The sequence below is a fragment of the Danio aesculapii genome, chromosome 3 (assembly GCF_903798145.1).
Source record: "Danio aesculapii chromosome 3, fDanAes4.1, whole genome shotgun sequence".
Classification (NCBI taxonomy): Eukaryota; Metazoa; Chordata; class Actinopteri; order Cypriniformes; family Danionidae; genus Danio; species Danio aesculapii.
Genome location: NC_079437.1, coordinates 26,898,562 through 26,921,008, shown reverse-complemented (window position 1 = coordinate 26,921,008; position 22,447 = coordinate 26,898,562). Strand labels below are relative to the sequence as shown.

Genomic DNA, 22,447 nt, shown 5'->3' with positions numbered 1-22,447 from the left:
GTTCCATCTAGAATCTTTATTAAAAATAATTCAAAAGTTATTTATGTATTCAAGATGCTGAAATGCTTGGGTTTTACGTGATAAAAACACACTTAACAGAGTACATGGCAACACTGACGCAGAAACAGTAACATCGTGTGGCTGGTGAGTATGTCATTCAACGAGAGAGCCAATAAGCAAATACCGTGAGGTTTCTCGGTAGTTTGGGCATTTTGTTCTTGAAAGGTGGTACTTCATGTGACAGACCAAACAGCCACTCAAGTACGAAAGTGTTTTAAAATAGGGGGTATTAAAAGGCTTGTTTTTATCTCCCGTGGTTCTTTTAATCACGTGTTAGTGAACGAATATTAACTTCGATGTAACATGTTACTACATAAATATCTTACTTCTGCTTTGCTTATGTCTCATTGCCAAACTTTGGCACATTTTGTGTATTTGATAACTTGAAACGACAAACAGGTTATTTTTCCTAAAACATCGGGGGTTAATATATATATATATATATATATATATATATATATATATATATATATATATATATATATATATATATATATATATATATATATATATATATATACAGTGCTCAGCATAATTGAGTACACCATATTTTGAAAATTAATATTTTTCTCCATTTCTCAGTAAATACTGACAATGTATTTTGGTGCATTTAAACAAAACAGATTTATTAAACAGATATATTTATTAAAATAATATTTTAGTCACCAAACATATTTAGTAATTGAAAGATAATACAATTAAATTGATTAAAAAAATAATAATAATAAAAAAAAAATACAAACTACAAAATTTAAACTCAATTTTTTTTGCTTCTCTTGATTTTTTCTCTTTTTTTTTTAAACTTGTATTTAATATTTTTCCTTAACATATACATGTGGGTGTACTAATTTTTGGACCGTTATCATAAGTTATTTTATTAGATAAGCTCAAGATTTGGCTTCAGTACTGACTCTAATGTATATGCACAAATATAATATTGTATAGCTCCTATTAAAAATATGAATTTAAAAGATAGATTAGTGAGGGGTGTACTTATATATGCTGAGCACTGTAGCTGTTTTATACTTTTTTTCTATGGTTTTAACCCCAGTAGCTATTCCCTCACGGCCTACAACATTTGAAACCAAATATACAAATAAGGACAGGCCAAACTTTATTAAAAATACAAGATGAAAAGGTTTGACAATTCAGAAGCGCTAGAATATTTTTTAAGCAAACGAATAAGAAAAAACTTGACTAAATCTCACATTACTGCTTACTGCAGCGTCCATTACATCAATAATGAAACCCCCCAAATAACATTTCTACCATCATGCAATAGCTACAGACTTCACTAATGATAACACCCATTTATGAAAACAGACAACATGAATTTGAGAAAATATATACATCATGTGGGATGTGGGATTTCGTCAAATACATCTTACAGTCATATTTTGGCTATGGAGTCAAACAGTTATCAAAAATGACAATTCACAAATAAACACTACTCTCAGCTAGTCTTTTGTGTGCTCTCTCTTGTTTGTTTGCCTATTGCTAACTAGCTCACAGCTTAACTAGCTAACTTAGCATTTTCACCCTCATAAAGGCATTTCACATGCAAGTTAAACATTTTTGATGGAGCTTTCTTCAAGAAATCTTATTTTGCAGTATTGTTATTCTGAATACTCTGCAACATTGTCTAATATTCCTGAATACGATAGCGCAGAGAACCATTCAAAATAAACCAAGATAATATGAACGTTTCAGATAAAAACATGAGTGATGGAGATGGAAGTGTCAGTAAAAAAAGCATCAGCGGGCACATAAACAATAAAATGAATTTATTTTGGAATGACAAAAGAAAAAAATCTAAGACAATCTAAAATCAAATCTAGATGGAAAAACATGGAAGACAGTTACAGACACCTGGACAGATCTTAAAGGCACAGTTCTCCCAAAAATGACAATTAACTCACCACATGCTTGCGCTCTATACTGTTGTCAACATGCTTAGCGCAAAAAGGTAATAATGTTGTAAATAGTGCTCAGTTTCTTGCATTAACCGATTGTTGCTCCTCATTTAACTTCAATGTACTGACAAGAGCCTCATGTATTCATTTTGTTCTGCCTGCAAATGTATGTATTTTATGTATATATTTTTTATTTACTCTCAAAGTACCAGTAGCCATTGAGTTGCATTTGGTGACTCACAGAGGACCACAGGTTCAAACTAAAAATCTCCTTTAAATAGATAGTTCACCCAAAATAAAAATGTATTATTATTATTTACTCTCAGTCAAGTGGTTCCAAACCCGTTTGAGTTTCTTTTTACTGTTAAACACAAAAATATATATTTTGAAGAATGTTAAAAATGGGTAACTATTGACTTCCATAGTAGAAAAAACAAATACTATGCAAGTCAAGGGTTGGAGGTTTCCAACATTTTTCAAAATATCTTATTTTGTGTTTAACAGAAAAAGGAAACTCAAATGAGCTTGTTGGATGTAAAGGGTAAAGGGATGTAAAGTAAATGATGACTGAATATTCAGCTCTGGGTGAACTGTCCGTTTAAATGTCCTACTAATGGGAAAATAATCACATTTTGGGTGGTCTCAAGTTAAGCAAATCATTAGCAGATTTTCATTTTTGGGTAAACTATCCCTTTAAACTCTTTCAAGGAATGACAAGGGTGCTTGACTATGGGTTTTCCAGCTGAAAAGACCAGCAAATCACCAAAAAAAATGCATTTTTATGCAAATTTGTTAACAGCAAGTTAGCCAAAAATGCTGTTTGAGCAACTTGTAAACAGCCGCTAGTATAAGCTGGTCTTTTTCGAAGGGGGTTAATGTTTAGAAATACCTTATGGACAAGCAACACTTAGTACAAACCACGTTCTACACATGAATTACTCAGAAAACAGCAGGCTGATTACGTCATCAATACAAGAAACGAGCCATTGCGGACACGATGGCTTCACGTTCACGCATGCACTGATCTGGCTCTGTTGAAGAGCTCAAAATGCATCGCAAGAATACATACGCTGTGATATTTACATTTACAGTATACACTAACCTGAGCGTACAGGCATGAGGGATTTCATTTGTTGGTTATCGAAGGGACAGTTCACTCCCAAAAAAGGAAAATTTACTCACCCTCAAGTAGTTCCAAACCTTTATGAGTTTCTTTTTTTTTCTGTTGAACATGAAAGAAGATATTTTAAAGAATGTTGGAAATGGGTAACCATTGACTTCCATAGTATTTGTGTTTCCTTCTGTGGAAGTCAATGGTTACAGGTTTCCAACATTCTTCCAAATAACTTCTTTTGAGTTCATCAGAACTCATTGAAACAAATGGAGGGTGAGTAAATAATGACAGATGTTCTTCATTTTTTGGGGTGAACTATCCCTTTAAGTACTAAGTCGCCTCTAATACCCTGCCAGTCACTGTATGTCCTCACTGTTGATTACAACTAATATGTAAGAATATCTTAATTTTCTTCATTTTTTTTATATATATTTGACTAATTATGTAACCATTAGCAAAGCCGACTCCAGCTGCGCGTCTAGCTAGCCTAAGTCTGTTTGAAACATCAGTGGTGTCGCTGTAGATCTGGGAGAGACTTATGATGCTCTTTACTCTGCGCTGTCCCAGTCTTTTTTGATCTGCAGGTTCCATTCCCATGACAGGTGGTCTGTCTTGTCATCGTCTGTGAAGTAGGATTTGATATGGTAGCTTCCCCGGGCGATCATGCCTTTTGGGGCCTCCTCCACCGGGGTCATAAACTCATGCTCCTCGGCTCTCGGACCGTAGCTGCCTACCATATAGACCGCCTTATCCACTAAAGAGGAACAAAAAAAACAACAATGATTTGAAGATGCTTTTTAGGTGTTCTGTTTATTATGAGACCCTATATATTTACAGTTGAAGTCAGAATTATTAGCCCCCCCTGTTTATTTTTTTCCACAATTTCTGTTTAATGGAGAGTAGATTTTTTTCAACACATTTCTAAACATAATAGTTTTAATAACTCATTTCTAATAGCTGATTTATTTTATCTTTGTCATGATGACAGTAAATAATATTTGACTAGATATTTGTCAAGACACTTCTATACAGCTTAAAGTGACATTTAAAGGCTTAACTAAGTTAATTAGGTTAACTAGGCAGGTTAGAGTAATTAGACAAGTTATTGTATAATGATGGTTTGTTCTGTAGACTATTGAAAAAATATATAGCTTAAAGGAGCTAATAATTTTGACCTTAAAATGGATTTTAAAAAAACTAAAAACTGCAAATAAGACTTTCTCCAGAAGAAAAAATATTATCAGACATACTGTGAAAATTTCCTTGCTCTGTTAAACAGTATTTGGGAAATTAAAAAAAAAGAAAAAATAGGGGCTAATAATTCTGACTTCAACTGTGTGTGTGTATATATATAGGTCATTTTACAATTAGGATCATTATTTAATGCATTTACTAAATGAACTATGTATGAACAATACTTGTACAGCATTTATTAATCATAATTTAACATTTACCTATGCATTATTAACATCCAAGTTCATGTTTGTTAACATTAGTTATTGCATAACTAATAAAATTAAAACATGAACTAACAATGAACAACTGTATTTTCATTAAGTAACATTAACTAACATGAACAAATACTGTAGTAAATGTATTGTTTATGTTATTAAATGCATTAACTAACATGAACTAATACAACCTTAGTGTAAAATATTACCTATATATATGAATTTTAAAAATTATTTGTGATCCTGGAGCACATAACCATATTATATATATATATATATATATATATATATATATATATATATATATATATATATATATATATATATATATATATATATATATATATATATATATATTATATAAATATATTGGCAATAACCAAAAAATACATTGTATGGATCAAAATTATTTTTATTTTTGCCTAAAAATCATTGGAAAATTAAGTAAAGATGTATGTTAAAGTATGTTCCATGCAAGTATTGTGTTAATTTCCAACTGTTAATATATAAAAACTTTTTTTTGATTATAATATGCACTGCTAAGATAATTTGGAAACTTTATTCTATATTATCTATCATAACCACCATACATTAATGGAAAGCTTATTTATTCCGTTTAAACATTTTTAAACGTATGACTATTTTTAATATAGTTATGACTTTATTTAAAACGTGGTTTTGTGGTCCAGGCTCACATTTATTGTATTAATGATCTACACTCTAAATTTTTTTATAGTTATATAGTTAGTTTGTATTAACCCAATGTTGAGTCAAATACGGACAATCCAAATGCTGGAATGTTTTTTACACTTAAATTAAATGACATTTTGTCTGTTGGGTTTCACCATATTTGACCCAACTTTGGGTTAAAACAACCCAGCAATTGTAGATTACATTTGAAACATAAACAATTTTGTTAACTATTTAAATTTCATTATTATAATTTTTTATTTAAGTATTTAAATAAATATATGAATTGTATTAAAACATAAAAAAAATAATTAATTTAACCAATTTATAATTAATCATAATAGTATGTAATGTTAAGTCTTCATTCAAATATAAATGTACACAAACACTTCAAACATTTAATTTTTTTGAGTTGAAATCCTTTATTAATGTAGTATTTATCATTCTAAATGTATTTTAAACATGAATTAATAAAAGATTTCAATATTAACAAGGTTATATATTAACTTGGTTTAAAATAAAGTGGAAGTGGTATCATGATTTTTTTTCTACATGAAACAAACACAATTTTCTTATTATTCTTATAATCGTATCAAGTAAGAATATGATCTTGCTTTAAGGAATAACATTAAATGTAATTAAACAAATTTCCAGTGATTGAGCATCATTTGAGGTCTGTCATGACTGCCTGTCTGTGTTTAAATGTAGGTGGCCACCGTGTAATTCTCTATGCAAGAAAAACCCTTATTAATTTACTTTTGATTACAAATATAAATGTATACATTATTGTGTAATTCTGAGCATTCTTTGAAACATGATTAGATTAGCATTTTTTCCAATTTTTGAACAAAAATTAAAAATAAGAAGTGGCATTACCTTATTTCTCGTCCTATTTTCTAAACAACCATCCATTTTTTATATATACCAAGAGACAAAACATTGGTTAAACAGCGATTTCCTAACCCAAATGAACACCGATCCACATTGGTAATATCTTGATTAAATAGTGTTACAGCTGAACCACATGTTCCCATATAATAATATAGAGTATTAATATAGATAATATAATAAAATCATATTACTACATTATATTATAATATAGAGTATTTCTAGACTATAGGTCAAATATGCATTTAACAAATGTATCAGTTGGCAATACGGGGACTGTATGATGTTGCTTCAGACACATTAAAACACAAAGCTCTACATAAACCCTTGACAGCACAAAGAAAAGCATTTAAATTCAGGACTAGATATGCACTCACATCTGATTCCTTTCTTGTAGGTCTGATGCACATATTTCAATCCAGACACGATGTCCCTGTTGACCTAATGGGAACAGAAGGCATGCATTAGAATGAATATTATTCGTTTAACATATCATTGTCATTCACAAGACATTCAGCCTGTTGTAGCACCGAGTCGCCAGCAGAGGTCCTGAGTGACTGAGCCTTAAAGGGACAGCTCAACCAAATTGAATGTTTACTTACTATTTACCCACCCTCACGCCATTGCAAAACTAAAGTTTCTTTATCTCTTGAAAACAAAACAGTTAAAAACCAGTAGCCATAGACGTCAGGACGTACAGGTTTTCAACATTCCTCAAAATATATAGTGTGTGGGTGTGTGTGTGTGTGTGTGTGTGTGTGTGTGTGTGTGTGTGTGAGTTCAACAGAAGGAAGAACCTCAAACAGGTTTTGAACAAATGTAAAAACAACTGTAAAAATATTTCTGCTGTCTTTTTTTTTTTTACACTATAGCCTAATAACTTAATAATTTTTACAAATTTAAGTAGGTTGAACATAAACCAATTAAGTTGTCCCAAAAAAAAGCTTAAAATTGTGTCGTTTCAACTCATTTTAAATAAGTAGTTTAAACTTGTTAGCCAGCCTTCAAGTTTGGGTATTTACACCTACCTAAAATTAAATAGTAAAAGTTCTTGACCCCAGTGAGCTATGAACATAAATTAGGTATCGTTGGAAAGAAAACACTTTGAGCTTTACTTTGGTCCATGTTTCATGCTAAAATATATAAAAAGCTATACATTATGGAGTATAGAGTAATGATAAAAATAAAATTGTACTGTGTTCAATATTTGTTTTTTCCAAATACAAACCCAGTAAAACATTAATGACCTACAAAAATATACCTTAAAAGCCAAGTGTTTCATGAGTTTATATTTCAAATTTGATGAAGATTGCATGCAAAATGAGATTTCTGTTAAAAGTTTTCTGAGGCTATATCTACAGTTCATGTATCTTTGGAAAGAAGACACTTTAGGCTTTACTATCCATCATCTAGAGTTTAGAATGCTCAAAACGAAAAAATTCTTAAATGTAAAAAAAAAAAAAATATATATATATATATATTTTTTTTTTTTTTTCAACAAATAATCCCGGAGCAATATAGAAAAGTAGTAGGTCAAAAGCTACACCTCTCCTGAGTACATGTTTTAAATTCGTTGGCGATATCACACAAAATAAAATTTCTGGAATTATTTTTCAGAGACAGTGTTTTTCTTCCTCTCCTTGCTTGTGGAGAAGCAGTCTGATGACCGCATGTACTGAAGGTTTTTTTAACAGCTATTTTAGTAATTTCACATACCACTTCTTTTTTTCTAATTGTAAAATAATAGACAGAAACGTATAGTATGAGGGATTTATTTGAGCACAAAAAGTACATTGTGTGTGAATCCAGTGCATATGCAGCAAAGAAATCTTACTAGAGTTGTTTTTTGCCCATGTACTCATTGGCAGAAACAGGTTCTGAGTCTGGAATATCTTTTCCAAGGAGTTTGCTGTTGGCATATGCTTGAAACCCACTCCACATCAGAAATTCAGCTTCATGGCTGTTCGTTTGTACAAGCAGCACTTTTCTGAGTATACATCAGTCAAACTGACTAAAATTATTAAGTTAAATTGAAGTTCCTATTTTTTTTAATATTTTTTATTTTATTTATTTTTTTAATTAAAAAAATAGTTGAAACCCGATTAACTGATTAAAATTAGGTTAAGTGTCATAGAAACATTTGTTGGCTTAGTCCCTTTTTTAACCTGGGGTCGCCACAGAGGAATGAACTACCAACTTATCCAGCATATGTTTTTTACGCAGCGGATGCCCTTCCAGCTACAACCCATCACTGGGAAAAATCTGTACACACACATAAACTAAGGACAATTTAGCTTACCCAATTCCCCTAAAGTGCAAACCGGAGCATCTGGAGGAAACCCACGTAAACACAAGGAAAACATGCAAACGCCACACAGAAACGCCAACTGACCCAACCGGGACTCGAACCAGCAACTTTCTTGCTGTGAGGCGATTGTGCTACCCACTGTGCCACCATGCTGCCCTTTTTTTGCTATATATATATATATATATATATATATATATATATATATATATATATATATATATATATATATATATATATATATATATATATATATATATATATATATATATATATTATACATATTTATTTATTTATTTTAACAGTGTAGAGTGAATAAATGAGTACTGAGTTTAGCATTTCTGGGGGAACTGTCCCTTTAAGAATTTAAGCATTCAATCCACATCCTATTGCCTTTTAGGAAACACCCATGCACTGAAGCTATTGTGTATTTAGACATGAACTATAATGGTCTTTTATTAACATATAAAGCTAAATTAGGCTTTTTTCCTGATGAATCATGGGATATAAGTATATTGTTGTAGTACTGTTGATCCGAAGGATATTTGTAAAAAACAGGAACGTGATCTGACTCAAGATGCCATTTTTAAATTAAATGTCCTTCAGGAAATTGTTACAAAACACTAAATAATAATATTGCTCATATTTCAAGCGAAAACAAATACACAAACCCAGTTTTCATGCTTACATTGTACCAGGAACTGTTTACAAATATTTCAAGTGTGTTATATTAGGACATTTTAGTCTGGGAAAGAGCGCCTATGTGTATTTCTGTCTCCTCTGGCCTGTTTAAGAGCGGAAATAGACAATCAATGCACTTCTGGCCCAGCTTGGGATAAGCCATACATTTATAATGTCTCAGAATTGTGTCATTTATTTATATAAAAATAAATAACTGTATTTAGGCCGCTGTTCAAAATCTGTTTCAGATTAGATTGTTGGTTATGTTACAGAGCTGTTTGATGATCAGTTCTGATCTAAGTAAAAGCTAATAGTTGTTTCCATTAGGTCTTGATGACTTTGTTTTCATATCACTTTATTCCAAATGATTACAATAATTTCAGGCTACAAAAAACACAATAAACCAAGCACACAAACACATTGAGCATGTTAAGACACACATTAAACCTTTAATGCAATACATGGGGTCAATTCATTCGACACAGCAGAATGAACTGCCAACTATTCTAGTATATGTTTTACGTAACGGACGCCTTTCCAGCTGCAACCTAGTATTGGGAAACAACCATACACACTCATACACTACAACCAATTTAGCTTATCCAATTCACTTATATCGCATGTGTTTGGACTGTGGGGGAAATCGGAGCACCCGAAGGAAACCCACGCCAACATGGGGAGAAAACATGCAAACTCCACACAGAAATGCCAACTGGCTTAGTCAGGACTCAAACCAGCTATGTTCTCATGTGACATGAGGCATCAGTGCTAACCACTGAGCCACCGTTCCACCCCTATTTGCAGTTTTTATTTTCAATAAATTAATTCCCTCACTTGGTGTTCCAGGAATTCCTCAATTAACTTATGGATAACCACAGATCATTAGTTTATGATTTTCTGTGTGTGTGTGTGTGTGTGTGTGTGTGTGTCACTGCCCTTCTAATGAATAACATAGGTCTAAAATGACTTGTATTCATTCACCATATTATTTCAATCATTGCTAAACGTTTCTCTGATGAATCTCTGAATGTTTTTATATTTAAATGTTTTAGCACTTATTATTCCACATATTCTTTAAATATCCTGTTTTTGACTTCCATCAATAATTGTTTATTTTCTTATTGTATAAACAAACAGATTTTGCATTAACATTTTTTTTTATTGAAACGAGTTCAACAGCAATATACTTGTATTTCTGCATTTTACCACCAAAATTTCTTTAAAAAATCTTACAGGAATTATAAGAAGCAGTGTAATAATTCACTTTTGTTCATCAAATTACTAGAAAAATAACGCAGACCCAAAATGTAAAATGCATTCCCACTATGTGCACTCAAAATATGATTTCTGCTGCTTGCAGAGCAGAATATGATCTTGTGCTACTTAATAAACACAATTCTTGAGTTTTTTTAGGGGGACAACTTAATTGTGTTATGTCCAATCCACTTAATGTCACGTGCGGAAAACAAAGTGAGGAACAACACAGACGAGGATCCAAATGCAGGAAAAATGTGATTATATTTAAGGCAAACAGGGACAAACAGAAGTGGCTGGTACAAAAGGGGCAATCCAAAAACGTGGTCAAAAAACTGGAATAAGGTTAAAATAGATGGCTATCAGGATCAAACAATAAACAAGGCTAAGGTCAAAAAACAAACAGGCAAAACAAAGAAATACAAACGGACATCTACATCAAAACGTCCATGCTAAATTGGTGTATGTGTGGTGTAAAAATAGTGTGAATGATCAGTGATCACAAGGCTCAGCTGTGTGTGTGTGTCATCAGCCATGATCAGTGACTGGTGTGTGTGCCATGGCCTGATAGGATTTGTAGTTCCTAAACATGACATATATAGTTCACCAGCGATCTGTCAGGAGATTTAAATTTGAAAAAAAAACTTAAGCCAAGCAGCAAAAATCTTTTTTGGAGTGCACACACCGTAATAAATGCTGTGTTCCACGCAGTTTTGTCATGTTGTCTCAATACAGATTTATTAAGTTAATGTAATTGTTACATTAACTTAATAAATCTGTATTGAGACAACATGACAAAACTGCGTGGCCCACAGGTTATTCTCTATTTAATCGTCTTTTATTCTTGCAGTGGTTTAGCTGAATTTCCATTGTCCCATGATCCTTCAGAAATCACTCTAACATGCTGATATTGGTTCAAGAAACATTTCTTATCTGCTTAGATTTCTGCTTTAATTTTCAGCTTAGAAAAATGATTTTCACCTTAAAGTGGATTTTCACCCTGTAGTCGACCCCCTCCTTCATGGTGAAGTTCTTCTTCTTCAAAGCATTGAGGTCACCTGAGAAAAGAAAAAAAAATACATCAATCAGAATCAAGTAAACTGGAATTCTGCATTGTTATATCCACATTTTTAAAAGAAATACAGCAGAAATCAATGCATTATTTGAAACCGGGATGTGCATTATTTCTGTTGCCTCCTTTGACTTGCAGTTCAACAGAGTTCAAAACAAAGAGCTTCCTTACAAAAGTGCAACTGCTGCGTTATCAATTTATCCCCTGAATCTGCCCTAAGTGCTTTGTAATGGATACTGGAGGAGACAGAGGAGGAAGGAGAAATCGGAGATTGATACAGTGAACAACATCAAATGATGATTTGTGGCCCGTTCGCGTGATGCCAGACTGTGTTCATTAATGTCCTCTGCTCCACATCTTAACATTAATACTATTTTTAGTGGACCTTGAAGTGGACAATCTCCATCTTGAAGTGGATTTTATTGTTTGTTTCGACATACCACTGTTAATAAAGCAGAAGGATCCTCAAGCCCTCTTAAAAGTGTTTTTTACATTACAAAGATAAAATCCTTTATTTGTAATTGATAAAATCTAGCTGTGATAGTGAGTGTAATAATACAATCCTGACTGGATAAGAGGATTAGGCTGCATGTGCGGCAGTGAGTGTTAAATTTGTGTGATCTCCTTATGACATTAACTTCACTACCATTTAAGCCAGACTGTCTAGACCAGGGGTGTCCAAACTCAGTCCTGGAGGGCCGGTGTCCTGCAGATTTTAGCTCCAACTTGCCTCAACACACCTGCAAGGATGTTTCTAGAAAGCCTAGTAAGAGCTTGATTAGCTAGTCCAGATGTGTCTAACCTTGCAGGACACCAGCCCTCCAGGACCGAGTTTGGTCACCCCTGGTCTAGACTGTTTAGAAACAATCGTTTAAAAGTTTGAGGTGTCTGCTGCTCACCAATACTATATTACAAAATATTTAATATCATTTTTTTTTCTTGATTCTTTGACTAACACGAACTCAAAAAAAGGTAAATAATATAATTTGTGACCCTCGACCAAAAAATAGTCTTACGCAATAGCCAAAAATACACTGTATGGGTTAAAAAAAGAAGAAGCCAATAATCATTAGAATATTAAATAAAGATTATGTTCCATGAAAATATTTAGCAAATATCCCACTGTAAATATATCAAAATTTCATTTTTGATTAGTAATATGTCTGGCTAAGAACTTATTTTGACAACTTAGAAGGTGATTTTCTCAGTATTTAGATTTTTGTAACCCTCAGATTCCAGACTTTTAAATAGTCTTATCTAACTTTCCAAAAAGTGACACTTAACCTTTTGAGGTCCAAGGTGTTTTTTACATGCATTTTTATTTCTCTTTGTTATTTGGGCTTATTGGAACCTAATTTGAATAAAAGTCTCATCTTTTGATATGATATACTTTAGAGAAATATTATGTCCATATATGTGGACTCATGGTCCGAATTTCCATAAAACACTTTTTCCTGACTGTTTTTTAATGCATATACATTTTTAAACATGTTTTGACTATCAGAGAGTAAAAACAACATTTTTGCCCATTTTGGACAGTTAAAAAGTGTTTGGGACGTTTTATATGCGGCAAAACAGTTGCAGGATGACACTGTATGTCTGTAACAAAATATAAAACACTCAAAGTATTTTAAACAGCCACTTAAGAGCTAAAAATGTGCTGTCCACGTATGTGGCCACTAAGCCCTAGGAGGTTAATACAGGTATTGTGGTCTGGCCAACTCACATATGTCTTTGTTGAATTCAGATTAATATATTTTGTGACCCTGGACCAAAAAAACTATCTTAAGTTGCATGGTCGATTTTTGGCAATAGCTGTATTAAAAAATATCCAAAAATACACTGGCAATAGCTAAATCTTTCTTTCATTCTTTCTCATTATTTCTTTCCCTCTTTCATTTGGTCATTTTTTTCCACTTTTCTTTCTTTCTTTCTTTCTTTCATTTGTTCGTTCGTTCTTTCTTTCTTTCTTTCTTTCTTTCTTTCTTTCTTTCTTTCTTTCTTTCTTTCTTTCTTTCTTTCTTTCTTTCTTTCTTTCTTTCTTTCTTTCTTTCTTTCTTTCTTTCTTTCTTTCTTTCTTTCTTTCTTTCTTTCTTTCTTTCTTTCTTTCTCGGAAAAAGCAAGCATGATGGCCTGTCCAAAAACCTGATAATGAGACCTCCCCAATAATAATGATACAATTTATTCAGTAGTTTTTAAAATGCAAAATAGTCACTGTCTGGTTTTGTTGCAATCTTCAAAGCTTTCTGCGGTATTCCTGAACAATCTGCATAAACCTAAAGCTATTTCCAGAGCCGTTTTCTTCCCCTTCATTTACAAACGTCAGTAAGTGTGATGGAGCAGGTTCACCAGGGAGATGTGTGCTCTGTCTAAAGACTGAGGGCTGTTTCTGCTGAACTTGTAGTTGGTATGCAGTTTGTATGACTCCCACACAGCAGAGAGAGGGAGAGAGAGAGAGACAGAGAGAGATATGGATAACAAGAGGCTTCCCGCTGGAGAGAAGGAGACCGGCCTGTTCCAGACTCACTCCCACAGCTGACACCTCAACACCATCATCCCGCTTCCTGCTTTAAACTGTATATGGCCAACAAAGGACTAAAGCGCTCTGAATTTATGCTTCTTATAAACTGATTTGACATTGATGAATCTGCCAGATGGCTTATTATTTTATACGTGTGCAGAATAAGACCCAAAATATATTAAAGCAACCCACACTGCAAAAACACCATTAAACAAACAAACTAATAAACTAATGTCTTTGAATATCATTTTAATAAACGAATATGGTTAAAGAAAATGCCTTTAGTGGAAAAAAATGTAATATCCATTTGCTATTACAATATTACATTTGCCATTACATGTTTTTGTAAGCATTTTTTAAAAATATATACATACTATTTTGGTTACATTTGAATTAAAGGGCACCTATGATGAAAATCAACTTTTGTAAGCAGTTTGGACAGAACTGTGTGTAGGTATAGTGTGTCCACTGTCATACTGGAATGAAATAAACACAAGTCTCTTTATTAAAATTTCTTGACATTAAAATAGGACCCAATTAATTCCCATTAATATATATATATATATATATATATATATATATATATATATATATATATATATATATATATATATATATATATATATATATATATATATATATATATATATATTAATAAAGTGATTAAAAAGTACCAATATTTTTTCCCTAGTAGGTTAATATATCAATGTCACGGTCACCAGCAATCCAGCCTGTGCAGATCGCTAAAGAACTACAGATCTGTCAACATATGGACTACAAATCCTGTCATGCACCACACACTCACACCTGTTCCGGTTTTCCTGCTGATTGCTAACACACTGCTGAAGCTGTTCAGAATTAATTACATGGACTTTAAAAGCAGCACAGACACACACACCAGTTGCTGAGACTTTTTTACTATATTTGCGACATTACGGTGCGTTTTCTTTGCCTTACCTTGTCGTGTTTGACCTTTGCCTTGTTTTATTGTTTAAGTTGTTTGCCGCTGGGACTGACCAATCACCTGTTTATGACTATGCCTTTTGGATGATCTGTATGTACCTGTTTGCCCCTGTGTTTACTGTTGCTTGCTTGACCAATCCCCTAATAAACCCTGCATTTGGATCCTTATCTCTGTTGTCAGCAGCCCTTCATATTACAATTAACATAATATTTAATTTTTACAGTTTAAAATTTATTTTAAATGTTCAAAATGGTTTCACACAGTTCAAATAAGTAAAAAAACAACAACAACAATACTTTGTAAAAAAAAAAAAGTTCTAAACACTGTTTATATTTTCAGATCAGTCGTTGAAAAAAAAACAAAACAAATAAAAATATATATTTAATGTTTAATTTTTAAACAGTGAGCCAACAGAGCTAAATGTGCATCCTCTGTGCTTTATTCACATCTCTCTCCTAAGGGATGTGTCAAAATATTCATCAGCTCAGATGTGGAGTCCTACAGGGATTGAATTAAGAGCTGCTTGATAAGGTCTGGTTTCCCGCTGCTGTAATGTGAGCGTCGGCAGAGCAGAACGTCTGCAGTCACACCGAGTGCTTCTCAAGCCTGGAGTTTTCAAGCCTTTTCAGCTTCTGCTCTCCACCTTCATACTCCACTAACCGTCACAGTCACAGGCACATCCATCAAAAACTCAGGCTGGTTAGCCTGCTCCATCCCAGCGGACGTCCCAGCGCGAGGTGCCACGCTCGACTGTCACTTACAGCAAGAGCACATCTGCGTTCGTGGATCACGCATCGCTAATGTGCTCTCCTGCTTACTGCTCATGTAGCGAGGTCTGCTATTATTCTATAACCCATTACAATCTGGTTGCATTAGTTAATGTTAGTTATTCCTAGTTAATTCTTTCTTTACAATCAAGCTCCATTTGTTACATTTTACATTTAGTTATTTAGATGGCACAATGGCTCAGTGGTGAGCTCTGTAACCCCACAGCAAGGAGGAGTCGAGTCCAAGCTGGGCCAGTTGGGATTTTTGTGTGTAGTTTGCATGTTCACCCCTTGTTCACATGGGTTTCCTCCGGGTTTCTCCAGTTTACCCCACAGTCCAAAGACATGTGCTTTAGATGAACTGAACAAACCAAATTGGCTGTAGTGTATGTGTTTGTGTGTGTGAGTGAGAATGGGAGAGTGTATGGATGTTTCCCCATACTGGGTTGTGGCTGGAAGGGCATCTGCTGTGTTAAACACATGCTGAAATACTTGATGGTTCATTTCGCTGTGGCGACCCCTGATAAATCAGGGACTAAGCCAAAGGAAAATTAATGATTTAGTCATTTAGCAGACGCTTTTGTCCAAAACGACTAAAAATTGAGGAGGAATTCAACAATTAAACAAGAAGAGGCAATACAAACAAGCAGTGCTAATGGTACAAAGAAACGGTTAGTGCTCAGAGAATTAAGTGCTAGAGTTAAAAGGGGGATTGTTTTTAATTTTTTTAATGGAGAGAAGAATGATTGTAAGAAAGTGTCTCGTTAGAGACAAGAAAAAAATGTTCTACAGGTGGTTTGTCAAGCCCACTCACCTGTGTGAATCACTTTTCTTAAATGCAGTAATTTTGTTTGTTTGTGTTTTTAGAGATATGGAGTAGTTGCAAAAAAGTGTCTGGTCCAAATGTGCAAAACTTGTTGGTTAAAGGGTCAATGTTAATGTTGGTTATTTCATGGTCTCTTTAAAGGCTCAAGACACCCTGGAGTACTTTTTTGAGATTTTAACAGATTACGTTATGTTTACATTACGGTTAACATAAAACATTAGCACCGGTCAGCTTTAATTAAGGGGAAAAATGGATAATTTTGAGCTTTTGTCAGCTAATTAGAATCATGGGGGTCCACACTGTCCCCTTCTCTGCCTGCCACGCCCACTCCTCCCTCAGCTCGCATCTCCACGCCCATCATGAAGCATTTTTTTTTATTCTGAGTTAGACTTGAACTGAAAGAGGGGGTTTTCATGACCCTTTAAATTCTTAGTTCTGATAGGCTGAAAGGTGAGCAATAAAATGGTTTAATTCAGGCATTTTTGATCACAGTTTGAAATAAATGACCTTCCATCAAACATTACACTGTCAAAAAATATATTGCTGCCTTAAATTTGTTTGTTGAATTGTTGAACTTTTCTAGTCATCTCAACTTACATAAGTAAAATGAACAAAATATTAAATAAAATTTGCATAATCTAAACATGCTTATTAAAACCTGATTAACTTAAAATAAAATAAACATTTGTCTTGACTTTTTGTAATTAATTGTTTTACAGTGTAGTAGTACCCATACTAACTCAGTGACAGTTAACAGAGCCTTCAATCCTCTGTGTAATCTCGAGGACACACAACAAAAATAGCACCTAAATCTTGAATGATTTAATGGTTTGTAATCTTCCAGGAAATTTGAATGTTTGGGTAAAGTTTCTTTTTAAAATATCAACTGGGAGCCAATAAAAATCCGAACCATGTTTTGTTCCTCGTGTTTAAGTGCAGAGGCAAAAAAAAAGCTGCAGAACAGGAAGTCCACACTCAAAACTGCAACAATGTATTCTGTGTTAAGAGGGCAACGTCTTCCTGTACCAGCTCAAACCACAGAGTTCTGTGCTAAAAGAGGAAACATGCATGTTCCTACACAGTGAGGTGTTACATATAATATCAGAAAAGGCCTTCTTAATTCCACACTCATTTCATAAAGTGTCTTTTCAGTCTAACGTAAAGAAAATATATGTTAAAATTCATGCTTAAGTGTGTCTTTGGTCACACCATCAATTTCAATACATATTTATTAAGGCAGTCATCTCCATTTGAGAAGTTTTAATCATATCTGTATTCTTCAAACAGGAACTTTAGACCTGACTTCTGAATCAGTACTAAGAATGTATGCAAATTAGCACATATTTAAATAAACAATGCCTTATTTGCATATTTAAACATAACATTTTAGAGAACTTGCCAAATCTGTGGAATCCTTAATGTAATCAATCAACTATGGGTTTATGGTGATAACTATTAGTCGATATCTAATAGCAATTAGTCAGTACAAATAATAGCTTCTTCATTTATCTGCAGTGTCTTATTATAAAGCTTCAACTTAAACAACCCAGAATTATTCCATTGCCTAGCAACCAGGTGACCTTTTTGCCGTGCTCATGCTGTTAAAGAGAGAAACACACTGTTGAATCAGCTGAAGACAGAGACGGCTGGCAGAAACCCGCCAGGCTCCTTGAGGGTAGGTACAGGGTCACGCACAGCACTGGGTGTGGTGGATTTGTGTTGCGGATCTCCATCTCATGCCTGTGTGCATGATATTGGCTGGCAGAGGAGGGAATGACATCATCGAGCTGAAGCATTAAAATGCAGAGCAGGGCGACTGAGCCTCTGTCAATAGTGTCAACTAAGCAAATGCCCCTCCAGCTCTTGACCAAAAGCTTTTGTGTGGACAATACAAACCACAGATTCAACCCACTCACCTCAAGCCACACTACTATTGCCACCAAGAACACTAATAACCATGCGCAAAATACAAGATAGGCGTTTTGGATTTGAAATAAGGATATGTTGTTTATTTGGGAATAAAGCACAGCTGTGTTCAGAAGAACAAAACGGTCACAAAATGGTACCAAACAGGCATTACCATACTTTCTCTAAATTATATGTAAGTGTGAACTTGTGAACCGATAATTTAAATGGTAATTTCTTCAAGCAGAGAAACCACTAAAACTCTTAAATTTTTTCATAATAATTTTGAGAGACATTTCTGAGAGATGATTAAAGAAAACTTTGATAACAGACATTGGCTTGAACAATTTAGAATAACATTATTTAAGATGATGTGCAATGAAATACCATACAGAAATGATCCTATTTTGGCAATGTCATGCGTAGCAATTTCACTCGAGAAGGCAGTAATGCTGGGAATGGTCAGTGGAAGTAGGAGGAAAGGCCGCCCAAGAACTCGTAAGCTCGATACTGTAAAATCTAATACCAACATGAGCATGCCCAAGCTCAAAGAAGCGGAGATTAATAGAACTGTGCGGAGGGAAGTGATCCATAGAATGACCAAAAATCGACCTCGATTGAACGGATAATTGATTGAGGCGTTGAGATTGGTCTGCTGGTTAGACCATTCATCCAATCACAGGATGTGTTGACTCAAACTTCCTTTAGTTTTTGCTGCACATCAAGGAATCTTTTTGATATATATGTATGCCATAGTTTACTTTCATGTATTTTAATCAAATAAAAAAGTGCATACAATTATACAAATGTTAATACTTCATACTTATTATTTACTTTATACATCAATACTTAATACTTTAATACTTTCCAATTTCCCTAGTAGTGCATAAAAATAAATGGGTACAAATTTACTGAAACTGAAATAAAATGAGCTATATAGAAAAAATAATAAACCAATACAAAATACATGTACTGTTATACTACAAAAATATTAACAAAAAAATTATAAATCCTATAATACCACATAAATAATACCAAAGATAAAATTAGACAATAAGGTATGTTATTTTAGTACAATTAATAATAATAATAATAATAATAATAATAATTATTATTATTATTATTATTATTATTATTATTATTATTATTATTATATGAATTTAAATGGCTAATGTTAGAGCTGCTTATGTTAATTAAAACTAAAGCTATTAAAATATTTTTTTAATTCAAATAAAGCTAAGATAAATCCAAAAAGATATATTAAATGAAAAAAAAAAAAACCAACATAAATTAAAAGTAACATTAGACTGAATAATGTGGGAGCATTTGTTTGATAGTTTTTTTTTTGCATGTGGCTTACCTGTCAGATCCATAGTGATGGGTCCAGGGGCCTGGTCACACATCAGAGTCAGCCGGGTCACCTGAACATTAGGAATGGTGGGATCTACAAAACAATGCACAAAACAGATGAGAAAAAGGCCCATCTAAAGAAAATTATCAATATTCAGATGGACCATCCTATCCATTAGAATACCCTTCTGCTACTGTAAATATACAATAAGAAAAAAAGCAGCAAGCATTCACTCTGTTTAACATTCTCAGCATGAATGAAGCTGCAGCTTTTTTAGATCTAGATGCTGATTTTCTGGTTAAACAGCTGTAATACAAGTTTCCCTGTACAAAAATCTAAATGTGCACTATAAGCATAATGGCTCTGGGTCGTAATGGCTCTAAATGACTCTTTCATTGCAAGTCTGCATTAAATGTTCTGTCCACTATTGCAAAGAAGCTTCCAGACAATTTGAGGAATCGTTCTTGTCAACAGCTCTGCACATCAGACAGAGGAAACCCTGCAGAATCTGCCCACTCTTGCGTATCCTGTCTATCCAGCATTACTGGCCTAGTCAAGCAGATTCGTCATACAGCGCGCAAACGCATTCATCAGGAAATTCATCACACAGACTGGACTAAATAGAGTGAAAATTGGGAGAAGAAAGCGGGCCGCTCATGTGCACCTGTATGAACTGGTCAATCAGTGTGAAAATGAAACGCATTAATCATTTCAGATATGTGCAGATGAACATCATCAATTCAGGTTTGGCTAAAGACAGGCCTCTCTAGTCGCACGCTTCACATTAATTTCCTTTATATGATCTGTGTGGAGCTGCTCTTCAGTGGATCGGCCTTCAGCTGTTTCATTTGCATTACAATGATCAGGTTTAAATTGAACTGTGAAATTTATATTAAACTGAACGCCAGCAGTTTCAATTTACTAGAACTACACCAGCATTCAACATTACTCTTTCCTGCCTGCCTGAATTGCTGGAATGCTCCACAATTAGAAATATTATGGCTTTTACTCTTTTTACTCTCGTTTTTTTCTTCATCCATGTTAAGCTGCATTAACACAATCTACATTTTAAAAAACAAAGAAATAAATATAAATTGAACTGAACTGAATCTATCTTGTGCATGAAAAGCTGTGTTTAAAACCTACACTGTAAAAAATATATGATCAATTAGTCATGACAACATACTGTATGTTTTTACTTCACTGTAACTTATTAAACTGAGTTAATCATGTTCTAACTTAATTTTATAAGTTACACAAGCTGTTTTAAGTCAGTTTAACATAATAAAAGTTCAATGGGCTCATAAACTTAATTTGATTCAGCTTAAAAATTTAAGGCAACCAGGATTTTTTACAGTGTAGTAAGCCAACTTTGACATCAACGTAATAAGGGCCGGGACAAATTTGTCAGCATCGGTCAGGCTCGTTGGTTTGGTTTGTTCACATGTTGCCTATCGTCAGATTAATGTCATAGCTCGTTGGTCCGATTCAGTGTGTAGAATCAACATCGGCTGTTGGCTAAAGAGAGGATCTAACTGGTCATTCAGCAACGAATTAGAGCATGAATGACGTAGTTAAGTGACAAAGCAAGTAAACAATGCAAGTCAAGAAGGAACACAAAGAGGCCATCTGTAATTTCGCTACATTTCTTAAATATTTACAAACTATATGGATTATTAGATTATCAGACATATTTGCAGGAGCAAATCCCTCCATGGTGAATGACAATTACTGTGATGATGGTACTGGATAATGGATGCTTTGTTGACCATTTTCATTGGTGCTCACCCAGCGAGTTTTATCAGAATTCAGTGATTTATTTTAATTATTTAGCCTGACATGTTTACTGTTCCAAAATATTTTAAATGTTTCTTAAAATAAAATATATTGTGTTAATTTTGAAAAAGGTTGCTGTTTTTACCCAGACATTAAAAAAAGAATTTATTTTAGAGCAGTAAATCACAATACTGTGATACCATTAAACCATTAAAATCTTATACTGCTCCATGCCTAATGCTAACATGATGATGAAACTGCAGGATGCAAGGATGAAACTGAATAAAATATCTGAATAAAATTCGTATAAAAATTATAAATTTGTGATAAAACTGATTTGATGTTGTTGAGCTAACAAATCAATACCACACCGTGTCTCAAAAAAACTCCAAGCCAAATTAATTCTGTCAGAATTTCATCAAAATGCCTCCCACTTTAATTAGATTTTGTAATTAGACAGCAAACAGATGAAATTATATGATTTGTATACGTTTTTCATCTCATCTTCTTTTTATCACCACATTACCTTGTTAAACAATGATAACGCAAATATTGACAGAAAGCTTAAATTTTATTACTTGCAAACTAAATTAGCACACACAGAAATAAAGCAACGTTTACATATCGGAGTCATTAATTGCCAGACTCCCATGCAATCTGTTAGACAGGCTGCGTCTGAAACCGCCTACTACTCAGTAGGTACTGCATTTGAATTTAAACGTACTACTCAACAGTTAGAAAAGTACGCTCTATACAGTATTTTGAGAAGTATGAATGGAATTCGGACATACTACATCGGCCACTTTGTCATGGTCACGTGACCTACTTGCGTCAGTTGCGTCGCTTCAGTTCCATTCAAGAATTCTCTTGCAGCCCTGGCATTGTTTTGTTTACTACATTATGTATCTG

The 22,447-nt window shown here is 33.6% G+C and overlaps 1 protein-coding gene across 2 annotated transcripts in view; it reads right to left on the bottom strand.

Moving 5' to 3' along the window:
- Window positions 1-1,829: 1,829 nt before the first annotated feature.
- arhgdig (Rho GDP dissociation inhibitor (GDI) gamma) overlaps window positions 1,830-22,447 on the bottom strand; it is a 56,263-nt gene continuing 35,645 nt past the window's right edge. For both annotated transcript variants that reach the window (XM_056453532.1, XM_056453531.1), the window contains exons 3-6: window positions 19,772-19,855; window positions 11,338-11,414; window positions 6,494-6,557; window positions 1,830-3,841 (exon numbers count right to left, since the gene is read on the bottom strand). In XM_056453532.1, coding sequence (XP_056309507.1) covers window positions 3,636-3,841; window positions 6,494-6,557; window positions 11,338-11,414; window positions 19,772-19,855 — 431 coding nt within the window. In that variant the 3' untranslated portion in view covers window positions 1,830-3,635. The remainder of the gene's footprint in view (window positions 3,842-6,493; window positions 6,558-11,337; window positions 11,415-19,771; window positions 19,856-22,447) is intronic.